A 21,971-nucleotide genomic window follows, 5' to 3' on the forward strand; every position below is an offset into this window, starting at 1 on the left:
TCAACGTTTTGAATTTCAAAATTGAGCGCGAAACTTTTCTGCGAATATCAGTGTTGGCTAGCGCAAAATTTGTAAAATTTCATGTAGAAATCCGGCAGCTACGTAAATGCCAACAGACGGCCCTGCTAATAGTTCATGTAAAAAGCAAGTAGAAGATGAGTAGTTCATGTAAATAAGAACAGATGGCGGCACCTGGACAGTTGTAGAATACTTGTACAAATGTAGTAGTAGTATAAATGTAATGTAGCAAAAATGTAAAAACATTTTTTTTGTAATTTAGTAATATTACTTTAATACTTTAAAAAATTAACCAATCTAATAGAAGTGTATTAAGTGGATAACACTATTTGTTCATTAAAAAGGCTGCCTTCAACAATCTTCCCGACCCGCAAACAATGAAAATAATAGTAAAAAAAACTCAACCACTAAATGAATGGGAATGAAAAAGCATATTAAATGCTGATGATACCATCTGATGAAAACATACAGAGATAGTTATATATTGTATTTTGCTGCCAGCTTAAGTAAAGAAGATTATCTCTTAGATAAACGACGTCATTAAGGTGAGAATTATTCCGTGAACGTTATCGCTCACTTGAATGATGGTCCATAACAAGTTAGAAAGCGAAGCACTGCAGACGCTTTTCTCGCTTTTATCTGAAGTTTTCTTTTGCGAATATTAAAGGAAAAGTTTTGAGCTAATCCTAGAAGTAACACCTGAATCCGGAGTTCAGACAAGTAATACTACTCGTAAATCCGAGAATTTAAATAAGAGGGCCGGTGTGATACTTAATTGTATGGTACTACCAAAAATAAATTATATAGATCATGCAGGCCGATAAACTCCCACCAAATCCCCGTGAATCGGCAGGACTATTGTCCTCGCTTATGTTTTGGTATGTTTTATAAAAGACGACACATCATCGAGCACTTATCATGTAAACTTAAGAGATAATCTGAGCATCTTCGGGGTGTTTTTGCTGATAAGTCTGTCACGTCTAGTTTATCAACCTTTATCGTGTAGAGCTATTAAATCTTAGCCCCAAACATTTCCTATATACATGAAATAATACATTTCCTAATGCTCGTACTCTTACGACAGCTTTGCACTGCCCATTCTCTTCAAGGGCCGCAAGAAGACCCTTCAACCCACAGATCTGTATCAGGCCCTCAAGGGACACCGAGCGGATAGTTTGGGCGACAGATTCTTCCAGACATGGCAGGCCGAAGTGGCAGCATGTCGTCGGAAGCACAACCAGCAGCCGAGCATCATCAAGGTGATACTTCGTGTATTCGGCTGGCAACTGCTGGGCTCCGGCCTGATCCTTGGAGTCCTGGAACTGGGCACCAGGTAAGTGGAGATCGATCTATAGTTTCTTCTGTAAAATGAATCTCCTTACAGGGCCACTGCACCTTTGTTGCTAGGCGCCTTGATATCAGAGTTTACGGCATATGGAAACGGCGATGGACTGAGCGCACAGCTTTATGGAGCTGGCCTGATACTTACTACCGTGGTCAGTGTCCTCCTGTTCCATCCTTATATGATGGGTATGATGGTGAGTTCACAAAACAGCTCTCACCTGTACAATTTCATTGATTAAAACTCGTCCCGTCCCGAACAGCACCTGGCCATGAAGATGAGGGTAGCCGTGGGCTGTGCCATCTATCGCAAGGCGCTGCGCCTAAGTAGCACTGCTATGGGAAACACCACAACGGGGCAGGTGGTCAATCTGATATCCAACGATTTGGGGCGCTTCGATCGGGCCCTGATACACTTCCACTTTCTGTGGCTGGGACCGCTGGAGCTGCTGGTTGCCTCCTATTTCCTGTATCAGCAGATTGGCCTGGCCTCGCTCTACGGCATTGTCATACTGCTGCTCTATCTGCCGGTGCAGACCTACTTGAGCAGGCTGACCTCCGTGTTGCGTCTGCAGACCGCTCTGCGAACGGACCAACGGGTGCGAATGATGAACGAGATCATATCCGGCATACAGGTGATCAAGATGTACACCTGGGAGCGGCCCTTTGGCAAGGCGATCGAGCGCCTGCGGCGCAGCGAGATGAGCTCCATTCGCAAGGTCAACTACATTCGGGGCACTCTGCTCTCTTTTGAGATTACTCTCGGCAGGATTGCCATCTTTGTGAGCCTCTTAGGCTACGTCCTGATGGGCGGGGAGCTCACGGCGGAGAAGGCCTTTGTGGTTACGGCGTTCTACAACATCCTGAGGCGCACTGTCAGCAAGTTCTTTCCCAGCGGCATGTCCCAGTTTGCCGAAATGTTGGTCACATTGCGCCGGATACGGGCATTCCTGATGCGCGACGAATCGGATGTCCTTCAGGGCGATGGCGATGGTGATCCCAAAGAGAAGCCGACCGATGTTGTGGTCGAAATTGAGGATTTGACAGCACGCTGGTGCCGAGAGCAAAATGAACCGGTCCTGGACAGGATCAGCATGAGCCTGAAGCGCCCGCAATTGGTGGCCGTCATTGGGCCCGTGGGCTCTGGGAAATCGAGCCTCATCCAGGCGATACTCGGCGAGCTGCCACCTGAGTCTGGGCGCTTAAAGCTCCAGGGAAGAGTGTCCTATGCCTCGCAGGAGCCCTGGCTCTTCAACGCCTCCCTGCGGGACAATATCCTGTTCGGCCTGCCCATGGACAAGCATCGATACCGCAGTGTGGTCCAGAAGTGTGCCTTGGAACGCGACTTTGAGCTGCTCCAGGGGGATCGGACAATGGCGGGTGAGCGTGGCGCATCGCTCTCCGGCGGCCAGCGGGCGAGGATCAGTCTGGCCAGAGCCGTGTACCGCAGGGCGGATATCTACCTGTTGGACGATCCCCTCAGCGCCGTGGACACGCACGTGGGTCGTCATCTCTTCGAGGAGTGCATGCGGGGCTTTCTCAAGCATCAATTGGTCATACTGGTGACCCATCAGCTGCAGTTCCTGGAACAGGCGGATCTCATAGTGATTATGAACAAGGGCAGGGTCACAGACATCGGCAGCTATGAGAAGATGCTAAAGAGTGGTCAGGACTTTGCCCAGCTGCTGGCCAAAAGCACTCGCCATGAGACTGTAGACCACGATGGAGACGGGGATGGGGCAGCTGCTGGCGATGGCAAGGTATATTCCCGCCAAAGCAGCCGCCAGAGCAGGACGAGTGTCAGCTCTGCAGAATCCGGAGAAGAGGAGGTTGTTGTCACCCCCGTGCAGGAGTCACGTTCCAGTGGCAATATTGGCATGGATATCTACAGGAAGTACTTTGCCGCTGGCTCTGGTTGGATCATGTTCGTCCTGGTCGTGTTCTTTTGCCTGGGCACACAGCTGCTGGCCTCTGGTGGCGATTACTTCCTGTCCTACTGGTAAGTGAGATCTGCTATTGAACTGTAAACTCCCTATAAATAATCCCATAATAATACCCGCAGGGTTAAGAACAACAATCAATCTTCTGCGGTGGACATTTACTACTTCAGTGCCATAAATGTGGCCCTCGTGATTTTTGCGCTGCTCCGAACGATTCTGTTCTTCAGCATGGCCATGCACTCGTCCACTGAGCTGCACAACACTATGTTCCAGGGCGTATCCCGCACGGCGCTATATTTCTTCCACTCAAATCCGTCGGGACGCATACTGAACCGATTCGCTATGGACCTGGGCCAGGTGGACGAGGTGCTGCCCGCCGTCATGCTGGACTGCATACAGATCTTCCTCACCATAGCCGGAATAATCTGTGTGCTGTGCATCACCAATCCCTGGTATCTGTTGAACACGTCCGTCATGTTCGTGGCCTCCCACTTCCTAAGGCGGTTCTACCTGAGTACTTCGCGGAATGTGAAGCGACTGGAAGCGGTGGCCAGATCGCCCATGTACTCGCACTTCAGTGCCACCCTGAGTGGTCTGCCCACGATACGCGCCCTGGGTGCCCAGAGACTGTTAATTGGGGAGTACGACAACTATCAGGATCTGCACAGTTCTGGCTACTATACGTTCCTGTCCACCAGTCGGGCATTCGGCTACTATTTGGATCTCTTCTGCGTGGCCTATGTGATTTCCGTGACGCTTACGAGCTACTTCTATCCACCACTCGGCAATCCGGGACAGATTGGATTGGCCATTACGCAGGCCATGTCCATGACGGGCACCGTTCAGTGGGGCATGCGGCAGTCGGCAGAGCTGGAGAACTCCATGACGTCCGTGGAGCGGGTTGTGGAGTACCGAAACCTACAGGCGGAGGGAGAGTTCGAGTCTCCTGCTGACAAAAAGCCAGCCGATAGTTGGCCCAAAGATGGACAAATTGTGGCTGATGACTTGAGTCTGAGATACAATCCCGATCCCAAAACTGATCGGGTACTGAACTCTCTGAGTTTTGTGATCCAGCCGCGCGAGAAGATCGGCATAGTGGGACGCACGGGTGCGGGGAAATCTACGCTGATTAATGCACTGTTCCGACTGTCCTACACCGATGGCAGCATGCTGATTGATGGGAGGGATACAGCAGGGATTGGTCTCAACGATTTACGCAGCAGGATCTCGATTATTCCACAGGAACCGGTGCTTTTTTCCGGCACCCTTCGCTACAATCTGGATCCATTCGAGCAGTATACGGACGACAAGCTCTGGCAGGCCCTAGAGGAGGTTCATTTGAAGGTGGAAGTCTCGGAGCTGCCCACCGGCTTGCAGAGCCTCGTCTCCGAGGGTGGGGCCAACTATAGTGTTGGTCAGCGCCAGTTGGTCTGCCTGGCACGTGCTATTCTACGGGAAAACCGCATCCTAGTCATGGATGAGGCCACGGCGAATGTGGATCCCCAAACCGATGCCCTCATCCAGTCCACCATTCGGAGAAAGTTCAGAGACTGCACTGTCTTAACCATAGCCCATCGTCTGAATACCATCATTGATTCGGATAGGGTTATGGTATTGGATGCCGGCAATCTGGTGGAGTTTGGAACTCCACACGAACTTCTAGTACAATCCAAAACGAAAATCTTCTACGGCATGGTTATGGAGACGGGCAGGACGAGTTTCGACTATCTTCTGAAGATAGCACAGTCAGTGAGTGGAAAATACCAGAATCTTTCAATATACAAGTCATCAAACATTTTTATTAAAATAATTGCAGGTCCACGAGAGCAAATCGCGCAGCAGAATAGAATGAATCCTTCCATCAATATGATTTTTCCTCTTCAACAGCTGTTTATTAAGTGCTGCAGCCAGAGCCTTTCTGCTCAACCTTTCTTGAAGTAATTAAATAATCAATTATTCTATAATTTGTTTCTATCCTTACTATTAGAATAATTATACGAGTATTAAAACTCAACGCCGAAGCCAAGATTAAATTTAATACCCAATTATCATACACATATGTATAGTGAAAACGACCATCAAAAGTTCAAACACCGGCTACAAAGTACAACTTTGCTGTTCAACTTTTGACGCCTCTAATTAGAGGACGCGAGCTGGCATCTCACCTTTTAAGATAGAGATTTTTTAGTGGTTCGAAAAGGGGAATGGATCCATGGATATTTCAGTCATGATATACTTTTCCGTTTCCTGCGCCGCTCTGGTGATTTTTCTCATTTGAAATTAGTTGGCGAGCGCGCCTTCTTTATGAACCGGCCGCCCAAAGCCATTTAGGTGTTGCCGGATGGATGCTTGAACCACGATCGAGTGCATCGCGCCAGCAGTATCCAAATTTTTTATTTACCTTCACTTTTTACGACGTACGATGTATGTGCTTCGCAGGTGCACCCATTACTGCGATCGTCTTTCCTTCAGCACAATGCTTTACCTCATCGACTCTGACAGGGTAAGTTTTCTTTGTTTCCCCAATCCCATTTTCATATTTTCCATTGACTATTTGTGCTTGGTTCATTTTCTTTTATTTTTGTATTCCCTCCAGCTCTATTGGCCGAGACCCTCTCTTGCCACAAACTGCTATGCCGCGATCTCCACCTCTTATACCGCCAGGTAAAGTTATCAAGTTTTTATTTATTATTTACATCATAACAATTTTTCCGTCATTTTAGCAGGTGGCCCCTTTCGGGTGCCAAAAGTACCACTTGCGTGACGGGTGACCGCCCGCATTCTTTTATAAGGGACTTCACCTCTGGGTCCGGCCACTCATGGCCTTTATCTCCGTCTCTCCAGTCCGCTCGCCGTCGGTACCTCTTCAGTAGCTGATTCCGCCGTAGCTCCTAGTCTTCTCGGGAGTTCAAAGGTATTGCTCTTAGCTGGACTGGGGCAGGCATCATGCCGCTGCACGGTCGCTGAGACGACAATGTGATGTCTCGTCCGTTGCAGCAGGGACCAGTGATTGACGGCGGAAATATTGGTTCAGCCGAATCAAACACTAGGATTCAGCTTCAATGCGCGTAAGTGAATCATTATATAAGTGTGGATAACTTTTAAAATATATCTTCCTTCACAGAGTACCTATGTACCCTACGCTTTGCCACAAGACGAGTCGTATCCGATGTCCCAACGTCAGACGGAGCCCTTGCAAGAGCCCGATCCTATTAACCGCTATTATCTTCCGACCTGGCCATCGACAACTATCTGAAGGACTTTGGCTATGGCAAACAAGGGAGTGGATACGCGGACTACTAGACTCTGGATAGATCTCGTTGTTATTAGGTTTAAGGATATATAAGATAGTACAGATACATTTTGGTAGTAGATATAAATGTAATCAACTTGTTTCTTTATATTTATACTTGGCTAAGTTATGATGGATAAAACTATTGAAAACTACCATCCTTGCTGTATCCTGTATGGGGGAAACTATCCCGATTGCAAATAGGCGTGGCACGCCCAGATCGGGCCATGACTGAATAACTATTATTATAATTGTTATTCTTGATTTTTATAGAATAACTATTATTATAATTGTTATTCTTGATTTTTATTGAATAACTATTATTATAATTGCTATTCTTGATTTTTATTGAATAACTATTATTATAATTGTTATTCTTGATTTTTATTGAATAATTGTTATTATAATTGTTATTCTTGATTTTTATAGAATAACTATTATTATAATTGTTATTCTTGATTTTTATTGAATAATTGTTATTATAATTGTTATTCTTGATTTTTATCGAATAACTATTATTATAATTGTTATTCTTGATTTTTATCGAATAACTATTATTATAATTGTTATTCTTGATTTTTATTGAATAATTGTTATTATAATTGTTATTCTTGATTTTTATAGAATAATTGTTATTATAATTGTTATTCTTGATTTTTATTGAATAACTATTATTATAATTGTTATTCTTGATTTTTATTGAATAACTATTATTATAATTGTTATTCTTGATTTTTATTGAATAATTGTTATTATAATTGTTATTCTTGATTTTTATCGAATAACTATTATTATAATTGTTATTCTTGATTTTTATCGAATAACTATTATTATAATTGTTATTCTTGATTTTTATTGAATAATTGTTATTATAATTGTTATTCTTGATTTTTATAGAATAACTATTATTATAATTGTTATTCTTGATTTTTATTGAATAACTATTATTATAATTGTTATTCTTGATTTTTATTGAATAACTATTATTATAATTGTTATTCTTGATTTTTATTGAATAATTGTAATTATAATTGTTATTCTTGATTTTTATTGAATAATTGTTATTATAATTGTTATTCTTGATTTTTATAGAATAACTATTATTATAATTGTTATTATTGATTTTTATTGAATAACTATTATTATAATTGTTATTCTTGATTTTTATTGAATAATTGTTAATATAATTGTTATTCTTGATTTTTATAGAATAACTATTATTATAATTGTTATTCTTGATTTTTATCGAATAACTATTATTATAATTGTTATTCTTGATTTTTATTGAATAATTGTTATTATAATTGTTATTCTTGATTTTTATTGAATAATTGTTATTATAATTGTTATTCTTGATTTTTATTGAATAATTGTTATTCTTGATTTTTATAGAATAACTATTATTATAATTGTTATTCTTGATTTTTATCGAATAACTATTATTATAATTGTTATTCTTGATTTTTATTGAATAATTGTTATTACAATTGTTATTCTTGATTTTTATTGAATAATTGTTATTATAATTGTTATTCTTGATTTTTATCGAATAACTATTATTATAATTGTTATTCTTGATTTTTATAGAATAACTATTATTATAATTGTTATTCTTGATTTTTATTGAATAACTATTATTATAATTGTTATTCTTGATTTTTATTGAATAACTATTATTATAATTGTTATTCTTGATTTTTATAGAATAACTATTATTATAATTGTTATTCTTGATTTTTATTGAATAATTGTTATTATAATTGTTATTCTTGATTTTTATCGAATAACTATTATTATAATTATTATTCTTGATTATTATTGAATAATTGTTATTATAATTGTTATTCTTGATTTTTATCGAATAACTATTATTATAATTGTTATTCTTGATTTTTATCGAATAACTATTATTATAATTGTTATTCTTGATTTTTATTGAATAATTGTTATTATAATTGTTATTCTTGATTTTTATCGAATAACTATTATTATAATTGTTATTCTTGATTTTTATCGAATAACTATTATTATAATTGTTATTCTTGATTTTTATAGAATAACTATTATTATAATTGTTATTCTTGATTTTTATCGAATAACTATTATTATAATTATTATTCTTGATTATTATTGAATAATTGTTATTATAATTGTTATTCTTGATTTTTATCGAATAACTATTATTATAATTGTTATTCTTGATTTTTATCGAATAACTATTATTATAATTGTTATTCTTGATTTTTATTGAATAATTGTTATTATAATTGTTATTCTTGATTTTTATCGAATAACTATTATTATAATTGTTATTCTTGATTTTTATTGAATAATTGTTATTACAATTGTTATTCTTGATTTTTATTGAATAATTGTTATTATAATTGTTATTCTTGATTTTTATCGAATAACTATTATTATAATTGTTATTCTTGATTTTTATAGAATAACTATTATTATAATTGTTATTCTTGATTTTTATTGAATAACTATTATTATAATTGTTATTCTTGATTTTTATTGAATAACTATTATTATAATTGTTATTCTTGATTTTTATAGAATAACTATTATTATAATTGTTATTCTTGATTTTTATTGAATAATTGTTATTTTAATTGTTATTCTTGATTTTTATCGAATAACTTTTATTATAATTATTATTCTTGATTATTATTGAATAATTGTTATTATAATTGTTATTCTTGATTTTTATCGAATAACTATTATTATAATTGTTATTCTTGATTTTTATCGAATAACTATTATTATAATTGTTATTCTTGATTTTTATTGAATAACTATTATTATAATTGTTATTCTTGATTTTTATCGAATAACTATTATTATAATTGTTATTCTTGATTTTTATTGAATAACTATTATTATAATTGTTATTCTTGATTTTTATTGAATAACTATTATTATAATTGTTATTCTTGATTTTTATCGAATAACTATTATTATAATTGTTATTCTTGATTTTTATCGAATAACTATTATTATAATTGTTATTCTTGATTTTTATAGAATAACTATTATTATAATTGTTATTCTTGATTTTTATCGAATAACTATTATTATAATTATTATTCTTGATTATTATTGAATAATTGTTATTATAATTGTTATTCTTGATTTTTATCGAATAACTATTATTATAATTGTTATTCTTGATTTTTATCGAATAACTATTATTATAATTGTTATTCTTGATTTTTATCGAATAACTATTATTATAATTATTATTCTTGATTATTATTGAATAATTGTTATTATAATTGTTATTCTTGATTTTTATCGAATAACTATTATTATAATTGTTATTCTTGATTTTTATCGAATAACTATTATTATAATTGTTATTCTTGATTTTTATTGAATAATTGTTATTATAATTGTTATTCTTGATTTTTATCGAATAACTATTATTATAATTGTTATTCTTGATTTTTATCGAATAACTATTATTATAATTGTTATTCTTGATTTTTATAGAATAACTATTATTATAATTGTTATTCTTGATTTTTATTGAATAATTGTTATTATAATTGTTATTCTTGATTTTTATCGAATAACTATTATTATAATTGTTATTCTTGATTTTTATCGAATAACTATTATTATAATTGTTATTCTTGATTTTTATTGAATAATTGTTATTATAATTGTTATTCTTGATTTTTATAGAATAACTATTATTATAATTGTTATTCTTGATTTTTATAGAATAACTATTATTATAATTGTTATTCTTGATTTTTATCGAATAACTATTATTATAATTGTTATTCTTGATTTTTATTGAATAACTATTATTATAATTGTTATTCTTGATTTTTATAGAATAACTATTATTATAATTGTTATTCTTGATTTTTATTGAATAATTGTTATTATAATTGTTATTCTTGATTTTTATAGAATAACTATTATTATAATTGTTATTCTTGATTTTTATTGAATAACTATTATTATAATTGTTATTCTTGATTTTTATTGAATAACTATTATTATAATTGTTATTCTTGATTTTTATTGAATAATTGTAATTATAATTGTTATTCTTGATTTTTATTGAATAATTGTTATTATAATTGTTATTCTTGATTTTTATAGAATAACTATTATTATAATTGTTATTATTGATTTTTATTGAATAACTATTATTATAATTGTTATTCTTGATTTTTATCGAATAACTATTATTATAATTGTTATTCTTGATTTTTATTGAATAATTGTTATTATAATTGTTATTCTTGATTTTTATTGAATAATTGTTATTATAATTGTTATTCTTGATTTTTATTGAATAATTGTTATTCTTGATTTTTATAGAATAACTATTATTATAATTGTTATTCTTGATTTTTATCGAATAACTATTATTATAATTGTTATTCTTGATTTTTATAGAATAACTATTATTACATTTGTTATTCTTGATTTTTATTGAATAACTATTATTGTAATTGTTATTCTTGATTTTTATTGAATAACTATTATTATATTTGTTATTCTTGATTTTTATTGAATAATTGTTATTATAATTGTTATTCTTGATTTTTATTGAATAATTGTTATTATAATTGTTATTCTTGATTTTTATAGAATAACTATTATTATAATTGTTATTATTGATTTTTATTGAATAATTGTTATTATAATTGTTATTCTTGATTTTTATTGAATAATTGTTATTATAATTGTTATTCTTGATTTTTATAGAATAACTATTATTATAATTGTTATTCTTGATTTTTATTGAATAATTGTTATTATAATTGTTATTCTTGATTTTTATTGAATAACTATTATTATAATTGTTATTCTTGATTTTTATCGAATAACTATTATTATAATTGTTATTCTTGATTTTTATAGAATAACTATTATTATAATTGTTATTCTTGATTTTTATTGAATAACTATTATTGTAATTGTTATTCTTGATTTTTATTGAATAATTGTTATTATAATTTTTTTCTTGATTTTTATAGAATAACTATTATTATAATTGTTATTCTTGATTTTTATTGAATAATTGTTATTATAATTGTTATTCTTGATTTTTATCGAATAACTATTATTATAATTGTTATTCTTGATTTTTATCGAATAACTATTATTATAATTGTTATTCTTGATTTTTATTGAATAATTGTTATTATAATTGTTATTCTTGATTTTTATAGAATAATTGTTATTATAATTGTTATTCTTGATTTTTATTGAATAACTATTATTATAATTGTTATTCTTGATTTTTATTGAATAACTATTATTATAATTGTTATTCTTGATTTTTATTGAATAATTGTTATTATAATTGTTATTCTTGATTTTTATCGAATAACTATTATTATAATTGTTATTCTTGATTTTTATCGAATAACTATTATTATAATTGTTATTCTTGATTTTTATTGAATAATTGTTATTATAATTGTTATTCTTGATTTTTATAGAATAACTATTATTATAATTGTTATTCTTGATTTTTATTGAATAATTGTTATTCTTGATTTTTATAGAATAACTATTATTATAATTGTTATTCTTGATTTTTATCGAATAACTATTATTATAATTGTTATTCTTGATTTTTATTGAATAATTGTTATTATAATTGTTATTCTTGATTTTTATCGAATAACTATTATTATAATTGTTATTCTTGATTTTTATTGAATAACTATTATTATAATTGTTATTCTTGATTTTTATAGAATAACTATTATTATAATTGTTATTCATGATTTTTATTGAATAACTATTATTATAATTGTTATTCTTGATTTTTATTGAATAACTATTATTATAATTGTTATTCTTGATTTTTATTGAATAATTGTAATTATAATTGTTATTCTTGATTTTTATTGAATAATTGTTATTATAATTGTTATTCTTGATTTTTATAGAATAACTATTATTATAATTGTTATTATTGATTTTTATTGAATAACTATTATTATAATTGTTATTCTTGATTTTTATTGAATAATTGTTAATATAATTGTTATTCTTGATTTTTATAGAATAACTATTATTATAATTGTTATTCTTGATTTTTATCGAATAACTATTATTATAATTGTTATTCTTGATTTTTATTGAATAATTGTTATTATAATTGTTATTCTTGATTTTTATTGAATAATTGTTATTATAATTGTTATTCTTGATTTTATTGAATAATTGTTATTCTTGATTTTTATAGAATAACTATTATTATAATTGTTATTCTTGATTTTTATCGAATAACTATTATTATAATTGTTATTCTTGATTTTTATTGAATAATTGTTATTAAAATTGTTATTCTTGATTTTTATTGAATAATTGTTATTATAATTGTTATTCTTGATTTTTATCGAATAACTATTATTATAATTGTTATTCTTGATTTTTATAGAATAACTATTATTATAATTGTTATTCTTGATTTTATTGAATAACTATTATTATAATTGTTATTCTTGATTTTTATTGAATAACTATTATTATAATTGTTATTCTTGATTTTTATAGAATAACTATTATTATAATTGTTATTCTTGATTTTTATTGAATAATTGTTATTATAATTGTTATTCTTGATTTTTATCGAATAACTATTATTATAATTATTATTCTTGATTATTATTGAATAATTGTTATTATAATTGTTATTCTTGATTTTATCGAATAACTATTATTATAATTGTTATTCTTGATTTTATCGAATAACTATTATTATAATTGTTATTCTTGATTTTTATTGAATAATTGTTATTATAATTGTTATTCTTGATTTTTATCGAATAACTATTATTATAATTGTTATTCTTGATTTTTATCGAATAACTATTATTATAATTGTTATTCTTGATTTTTATAGAATAACTATTATTATAATTGTTATTCTTGATTTTATTGAATAATTGTTATTATAATTGTTATTCTTGATTTTTATCGAATAACTATTATTATAATTGTTATTCTTGATTTTTATCGAATAACTATTATTATAATTGTTATTCTTGATTTTTATAGAATAACTATTATTATAATTGTTATTCTTGATTTTTATGAATAATTGTTATTATAATTGTTATTCTTGATTTTTATCGAATAACTATTATTATAATTGTTATTCTTGATTTTTATCGAATAACTATTATTATAATTGTTATTCTTGATTTTTATTGAATAATGTTATTATAATTGTTATTCTTGATTTTTATAGAATAACTATTATTATAATTGTTATTCTTGATTTTTATAGAATAACTATTATTATAATTGTTATTCTTGATTTTTATCGAATAACTATTATTATAATTGTTATTCTTGATTTTTATTGAATAACTATTATTATAATTGTTATTCTTGATTTTTATAGAATAACTATTATTATAATTGTTATTCTTGATTTTTATTGAATAATTGTTATTATAATTGTTATTCTTGATTTTTATAGAATAACTATTATTATAATTGTTATTCTTGATTTTTATTGAATAACTATTATTATAATTGTTATTCTTGATTTTTATTGAATAACTATTATTATAATTGTTATTCTTGATTTTTATTGAATAATTGTAATTATAATTGTTATTCTTGATTTTTATTGAATAATTGTTATTATAATTGTTATTCTTGATTTTTATAGAATAACTATTATTATAATTGTTATTATTGATTTTTATTGAATAACTATTATTATAATTGTTATTCTTGATTTTTATCGAATAACTATTATTATAATTGTTATTCTTGATTTTTATTGAATAATTGTTATTATAATTGTTATTCTTGATTTTTATTGAATAATTGTTATTATAATTGTTATTCTTGATTTTTATTGAATAATTGTTATTCTTGATTTTTATAGAATAACTATTATTATAATTGTTATTCTTGATTTTTATCGAATAACTATTATTATAATTGTTATTCTTGATTTTTATAGAATAACTATTATTATAATTGTTATTCTTGATTTTTATTGAATAACTATTATTGTAATTGTTATTCTTGATTTTTATTGAATAACTATTATTATAATTGTTATTCTTGATTTTTATTGAATAATTGTTATTATAATTGTTATTCTTGATTTTTATTGAATAATTGTTATTATAATTGTTATTCTTGATTTTTATAGAATAACTATTATTATAATTGTTATTATTGATTTTTATTGAATAATTGTTATTATAATTGTTATTCTTGATTTTTATTGAATAATTGTTATTATAATTGTTATTCTTGATTTTTATAGAATAACTATTATTATAATTGTTATTCTTGATTTTTATTGAATAATTGTTATTATAATTGTTATTCTTGATTTTTATCGAATAACTATTATTATAATTGTTATTCTTGATTTTTATTGAATAACTATTATTATAATTGTTATTCTTGATTTTTATTGAATAATTGTTAATATAATTGTTATTCTTGATTTTTATAGAATAACTATTATTATAATTGTTATTCTTGATTTTTATTGAATAATTGTTATTCTTGATTTTTATAGAATAACTATTATTATAATTGTTATTCTTGATTGTTATAGAATAACTATTATTATAGTTGTTATTCTTGATTTTTATTGAATAATTGTTATTATAATTGTTATTCTTGATTTTTATTGAATAACTATTATTATAATTGTTATTCTTGATTTTTATAGAATAACTATTATTATAATTGTTATTATTGATTTTTATTGAATAATTGTTATTATAATTGTTATTCTTGATTTTTATTGAATAATTGTTATTATAATTGTTATTCTTGATTTCCATCGAATAACTATTATTATAATTGTTATTCTTGATTTTTATTGAATAACTATTATTATAACCGTTATTCTTGATTTTTATAAAATAACTATTATTATAATTGTTATTCTTGATTTTTATTGAATAATTGTTATTATAATTGTTATTCTTGATTTTTATTGAATAACTATTATTATAATTGTTATTCTTGATTTTTATAGAATAACTATTATTATAATTGTTATTCTTGATTTTTATTGAATAACTATTATTATAATTGTTATTCTTGATTTTTATTGAATAATTGTTATTATAACTGTTATTCTTGATTTTTATTGAATAACTATTATTATAATTGTTATTCTTGATTTTTATAGAATAACTATTGTTATAATTGTTATTCTTGATTTTTATTGAATAATTGTTATTATAATTGTTATTCTTGATTTTTATCGAATAACTATTATTATAATTGTTATTCTTGATTTTTATTGAATAATTGTTATTATAATTGTTATTCTTGATTTTTATTGAATAACTATTATTATAATTGTTATTCTTGATTTTTATCGAATAACTATTATTATAATTGTTATTCTTGATTTTTATCGAATAACTATTATTATAATTGTTATTCTTGATTTTTATCGAATAACTATTATTATAATTGTTATTCTTGATTTTTATTGAATAATTGTTATTATAATTGTTATTCTTGATTTTTATCGAATAACTATTATTATAATTGTTATTCTTTATTTTTATAGAATAACTATTATTATAATTGTTATTCTTGATTTTTATTGAATAATTGTTATTATAATTGTTATTCTTGATTTTTATCGAATAACTATTATTATAATTGTTATTCTTGATTTTTATCGAATAACTATTATTATAATTGTTATTCTTGATTTTTATTGAATAATTGTTATTATAATTGTTATTCTTGATTTTTATTGAATAACTATTATTATAATTGTTATTCTTGATTTTTATCGAATAACTATTATTATAATTGTTATTCTTGATTTTTATTGAATAATTGTTATTATAATTGTTATTCTTGATTTTTATCGAATAACTATTATTATAATTGTTATTCTTGATTTTTATTGAATAATTGTTATTATAATTGTTATTCTTGATTTTTATCGAATAACTATTATTATAATTGTTATTCTTGATTTTTATCGAATAACTATTATTATAATTGTTATTCTTGATTTTTATTGAATAATTGTTATTATAATTGTTATTCTTGATTTTTATCGAATAACTATTATTATAATTGTTATTCTTGATTTTTATAGAATAACTATTATTATAATTGTTATTCTTGATTTTTATTGAATAATTGTTATTATAATTGTTATTCTTGATTTTTATCGAATAACTATTATTATAATTGTTATTCTTGATTTTTATCGAATAACTATTATTATAATTGTTATTCTTGATTTTTATTGAATAACTATTATTATAATTGTTATTATTCATTTTTATAGAATAACTATTATAATTTATTATGTTATTATAATAGTTATTCAATAAAAATCAAGAATAACAATTATAATAACAATTATTCAATAAAAATCAAGAATAACAATTATAATAATAGTTATTCTATAAAAATCAAAAATAACAATTATAATAACAATTATTCAATAAAAATCAAGAATAACAATTATAATAACAATTATTCAATAAAAATCAATAATAACAATTATAATAATAGTTATTCTATAAAATTCAAGAATAACAATTATAATAACAATTATTCAATAAAAATCAAGAATAACAATTATAATAATAGTTATTCTATAAAAATCAAGAATAACAATTATAATAACAATTATTCAATAAAAATCAAGAATAACAATTATAATAATAGTTATTCGATAAAAATCAAGAATAACAATTATAATAATAGTTATTCGATAAAAATCAAGAATAACAATTATAATAACAATTATTCAATAAAAATCAAGAATAACAATTATAATAATAGTTATTCTATAAAAATCAAGAATAACAATTATAATAATAGTTATTCGATAAAAATCAAGAATAACAATTATAATAACAATTATTCAATAAAAATCAATAATAATAGTTATTCTATAAAAAATCAAGAATAACAATTATAATAATAGTTATTCAGTCATGGCCCGATCTGGGCGTGCCACGCCTATTTGCAATCGGGATAGTTTCCCCCATACAGGATACAGCAAGGATGGTAGTTTTCAATAGTTTTATCCATCATAACTTAGCCAAGTATAAATATAAAGAAACAAGTTGATTACATTTATATCTACTACCAAAATGTATCTGTACTATCTTATATATCCTTAAACCTAATAACAACGAGATCTATCCAGAGTCTAGTAGTCCCCGTATCCACTCCCTTGTTTGCCATAGCCAAAGTCCTTCAGATAGTTGTCGATGGCCAGGTCGGAAGATAATAGCGGTTAATAGGATCGGGCTCTTGCAAGGGCTCCGTCTGACGTTGGGACATCGGATACGACTCGTCTTGTGGCAAAGCGTAGGGTACATAGGTACTCTGTGAAGGAAGATATATTTTAAAAGTTATCCACACTTATATAATGATTCACTTACGCGCATTGAAGCTGAATCCTAGTGTTTGATTCGGCTGAACCAATATTTCCGCCGTCAATCACTGGTCCCTGCTGCAACGGACGAGACATCACATTGTCGTCTCAGCGACCGTGCAGCGGCATGATGCCTGCCCCAGTCCAGCTAAGAGCAATACCTTTGAACTCCCGAGAAGACTAGGAGCTACGGCGGAATCAGCTACTGAAGAGGTACCGACGGCGAGCGGACTGGAGAGACGGAGATAAAGGCCATGAGTGGCCGGACCCAGAGGTGAAGTCCCTTATAAAAGAATGCGGGCGGTCACCCGTCACGCAAGTGGTACTTTTGGCACCCGAAACGGGCCACCTGCTAAAATGACGGAAAAATTGTAATGATGTAAATAATAAATAAAAACTTGATAACTTTACCTGGCGGAATAAGAGGTGGAGATCGCGGCATAGCAGTTTGTGGCCAGAGAGGGTCTCGGCCAATAGAGCTGGAGGGAATAAAAAAATAAAAGAAAATGAACCAAGCAAAAATAGTCAATGGAAAATATGAAAATGGGATTGGGGAAACAAGGAAAACTTACCCTGTCAGAGTCGATGAGGTAAAGCATTGTGCTGAAGGAAAGACGATCGCAGTAATGGGTGCACCTGCGAAGCACATTCATCGTACGTCGTAAAAAGTGCAGGTAAATAAATAATTTGGATGCTGCTGGCGCGATGCACGCGATCGTGGTTGCAGTTTCCATCCGGCAACAACCAAATGCCTGAAGGCACAGAAAATCACCAGAGGTATTCTCTGCTCTCCTCTCTCTTCCTTTTGCAGTGCACCCCCTCTAGCGGAGTGGAGAAACATATAACCACTGGTGTTAGCTCTATTATTGTAATCTATAAGAATTGTAAGAATGATCCAGTGATCCATATGCCATACATATATATGTCAGTAAGTATGTACATGCTGGGACATTTTAAATAAATTTACGATTAAATTTTACACTTCTATACTCGTCAGATTTGGAATTTAATACATAATGGATAACTTTCAAGTGCCAAAAGTTGTCAACCGCCACGTTCTCCAGGCCATTTATTACTTTTCGGAACAAAATTTGTTGGACTACGTTCCTCTTTCGACCATAAAACTGGAGGTGATGTTCTCCATGCGGAATGTTAATCCTGTCCATGACCTAGAAGCCGTTATTGAGTCGTCGGTGAAAAACCTCACTTTAATCGGTGTTCTGAAAGAAGCGATCAGTGCCAGCTATGAGAAGGAATACGCGCTTCAGTTAAAGCCTGCAATTTCGTCTTAATCATATCATATCTCATATCTGACGTCGCTGTCCAAATCGACACAGCTCGGCGGATGATCGCTCCAATAATCCGATTTGGAACTGGAGCTGGAATGCGCGGAAAACGGGGATGAGACTGTATCAGTAAAAACTTGCCAAACAAAATTTAATGTTTAAAAAAAGGGTCTTAATAAAATTGTCAAAAGTCATAAATAATTCTTTATTCTCCAAAACCGTTGATTTCTATGGAATTTACTATAAGGCCGCTTCTAAAAGTTTCATACGATATTGAAAAAAGTGCGAATTCCAGAGATATTATTATATTATATATTATTATTTTCATCTAATTACGCCAAATGAAGTTTTACCATATGGCAATTTTCGGTACATACAAAGAGGTAATTGGGTAATTTTCATAAGAATTAGATTGCGTCCAGGTGTGTTCACAGATAGCATTCAATATATTTTAAACGTGATAATACGTAAGCGCTAGAGTTGGTAGTGCAGCGGATGACTGCAGCGTTATTCTTCGTTCTCTGTCTAGAAAGAGAGATAGAATCATGACCGCTGATGTTTATTCTTGCCCTCCGTTTAACCCTTTTCCACCTAATGACCTATTTTATCAGTTTTCTGAAATATTTTGTCTGTTTCTATTGTATCTTTGATAGACAGGAGAAGGGAAGTATTAGTCTCTATATAATTCTGCGTGTTTGAGTTTCTGGTATCTTCAAAATTGCAGACGGCACAGATTTGCATCCTTTGTAAACTTGTAACTGTGTGCAGGAGGATATAGGAGTCTGTATACAAAAATTGAGATCTCATCGGAACGGACGGACATACGGACAGAGAGACTTGGCTATTGATCCTATTATCTTATACTCTTTGAGTACCGCTTATAATACTGGATTTGCCTATTGCCTTTGCCCATTGCCATTTGCCATTACATTGCCTTATTCTTGCGACAACGTATAAAATATTTGGTACTATAAATATTCCAACTTGGCAAGCAAGCCCCTGTTCAGCAAACAATAATTCCAGCTAAAACTTTGGTTTTTGCATTTACTGAAAGTTATGGCCAAAAAGAATTATATTTTAGCATCGATGACGCGTGGCTTGATTAAATTGACAGTCCGGTCCCCCTTCTCCACAATGCCAATGATATAGGCACGAGCACTGGGACCCTCCAGTTCAATGACTTCCTTGCAGAATGCGGTGGCCTCCTCACGGGGCAAGCAGATCAGAAGACCGCCGGAATGCTCGGGGGCCCGTCCACGCATTAGTTGGAAGACATCGCGGCAGCTTGAAGCTACTGATGCCATCTTTTCGATCACTGGCATGTTGTAGATGGAAAAGGAAACCTCCATCTGTTGGCGAGCAGCCAGGGCCTCGGCATCACCCACGAGACCGTATTCAGCTATGACGGTGGCCCCATGGGCGCCATACTTGTGCATCAGTTGAGCGGCGGTGCGATTGAGGCGACACATGGATCTCACAGCTATGTCATGGGCCCTGGCGATATCCTCCTTGGCGTAGGAGTTCTTCAGGTGCTTCCACTTCCTGTCCTCACTAACCATCCACTTGTGAACGTTCAGAGCCACGTGTGTGCCCAGGGGCTTGGTCAGCAGCAGGACATCGCCCGGAACAGCGTTGCCCGGCCCAATGATCTCGATATTCTCGCAGACGGACGTGGCCACGCCGCCAATGATGCACCAGCGATTGACCACGCTCTGGCCGCCAGTAACATGGGCGCCGGCCTTTACTGCGCAGTCCTTAAAGCCTCGCATCATCATGGGGACTATGGTATCGCGCTCCTTCTCCGACATGAGAGTGCTCACGGCCAGCAGCATCAGCATATTGTCGCAGGCCACAACGCCCTTGGCGTACAGATCGCCGAGCACATTGGCGCACGCTATCTTGCCCATTAAGTAGGGATCGTCAATGAGCGGGTAGACAAAGTCGGTGGTCTTCACCAAATGTAAGTCGTTCAGCAAAGGATTTTTTAGTGTAACGTCAGAGCCATGGTTACTGATGTCGAATCCGGACACCAGCGGTTGCTGCTGCTGTTGCGAGGCCGGCACCGGCTCCACTTCCTCACCTCCAGCTTCCACCTCCTCGCGAGGTGCGATGTTCATCATCAGTTTGGTGAGCAGTTCCTTGGGCGTCTTTTTGCTACGCTCGGTCAGGTCGCCAAAACGTGTTAAACGAAAATCGGCATCCAGGTCGTGGACGTTGGGGTCAAAGGGGAGAATCGGTACGTCGTGAAAAATGCGTTCCAGCTCCGAATCGGATGCAGATGAATTGTCACTCATTTTACTTATTTTTCAATTGAAACTTGTACGGAAAACTCGAAAAAATTCCTGTTGTGCAAATTTTTGACGGAAATGGAAACGCCAAAGCAATGAAGCACACGTCCAATGAAGCTATGATTTTGCTAATCTTATCGATGTTCGATACGTTTCCACAACGTGTCGTATCGATGGTTTCGCGAGTAATTTTACAACTCAAATTGGAAATTATTCAATTGAATTAAGTATACATACATACTCCGGCTTTCGACGGAATTTAAATTACGCTGGCGTTTGCAATTTTCTAATTGCAGTGCTCTGTCTTCACATTCGAATCTATGGCTATTGGACACGTCGCATTGGACACGGTTGCGTTTGCGCAATCCTTTTGATAACCTCATCGCTCATTCGTAATGTAAGCTGGCA

At 30.6% G+C, this 21,971-nt stretch overlaps 3 protein-coding genes across 4 annotated transcripts; 1 reads left to right on the top strand and 2 right to left on the bottom strand.

Annotated features, from left to right (window-relative positions):
* Positions 1 to 705: 705 nt before the first annotated feature.
* Positions 706 to 6,692, top strand: LOC6593366 (probable multidrug resistance-associated protein lethal(2)03659). Of its 2 annotated transcripts, XR_003408676.1 has the most exons (10): positions 706 to 896; positions 1,103 to 1,351; positions 1,403 to 1,556; positions 1,623 to 3,358; positions 3,422 to 5,048; positions 5,116 to 5,236; positions 5,739 to 5,802; positions 5,896 to 5,963; positions 6,023 to 6,367; positions 6,424 to 6,692. XR_003408676.1 is itself a non-coding variant. In XM_002018549.2 (6 exons), the coding sequence occupies exons 1-6, from the start codon at positions 829 to 831 to the stop codon at positions 5,149 to 5,151; spliced, it is 3,870 nt and encodes a 1,289-aa protein (XP_002018585.1). In that variant the 5' UTR covers positions 706 to 828; the 3' UTR covers positions 5,152 to 5,352. The 2 variants fall into 2 exon arrangements, 1 of the variants encoding a protein (XP_002018585.1); XM_002018549.2 differs by lacking the exons at positions 5,739 to 5,802; positions 5,896 to 5,963; positions 6,023 to 6,367; positions 6,424 to 6,692 and having other exon boundaries at positions 5,116 to 5,352.
* Positions 6,693 to 17,655: 10,963 nt separating this feature from the next.
* Positions 17,656 to 18,655, bottom strand: LOC113565514. The gene is made up of 4 exons (XM_026987774.1): positions 18,562 to 18,655; positions 18,401 to 18,468; positions 17,997 to 18,341; positions 17,656 to 17,940 (listed from the first exon to the last, which is right to left on the bottom strand). Exons 1-3 carry the CDS (start codon positions 18,640 to 18,642, stop codon positions 18,188 to 18,190), a joined length of 303 nt encoding a protein of 100 aa, XP_026843575.1. The 5' UTR covers positions 18,643 to 18,655; the 3' UTR covers positions 17,656 to 17,940; positions 17,997 to 18,187.
* Positions 18,656 to 20,342: 1,687 nt separating this feature from the next.
* On the bottom strand, positions 20,343 to 21,569 carry LOC6603535 (selenide, water dikinase). Its single transcript, XM_026987367.1, has one exon. It carries the CDS (start codon positions 21,567 to 21,569, stop codon positions 20,346 to 20,348), a length of 1,224 nt encoding a protein of 407 aa, XP_026843168.1. The 3' UTR covers positions 20,343 to 20,345.
* Positions 21,570 to 21,971: the final 402 nt, after the last annotated feature.

Source organism: Drosophila persimilis, unplaced genomic scaffold (assembly GCF_003286085.1).
Source record: "Drosophila persimilis strain 14011-0111.01,24,50 unplaced genomic scaffold, DperRS2 tig00000124-arrow-pilon, whole genome shotgun sequence".
In the NCBI taxonomy this organism is placed as follows: domain Eukaryota; kingdom Metazoa; phylum Arthropoda; class Insecta; order Diptera; family Drosophilidae; genus Drosophila; species Drosophila persimilis.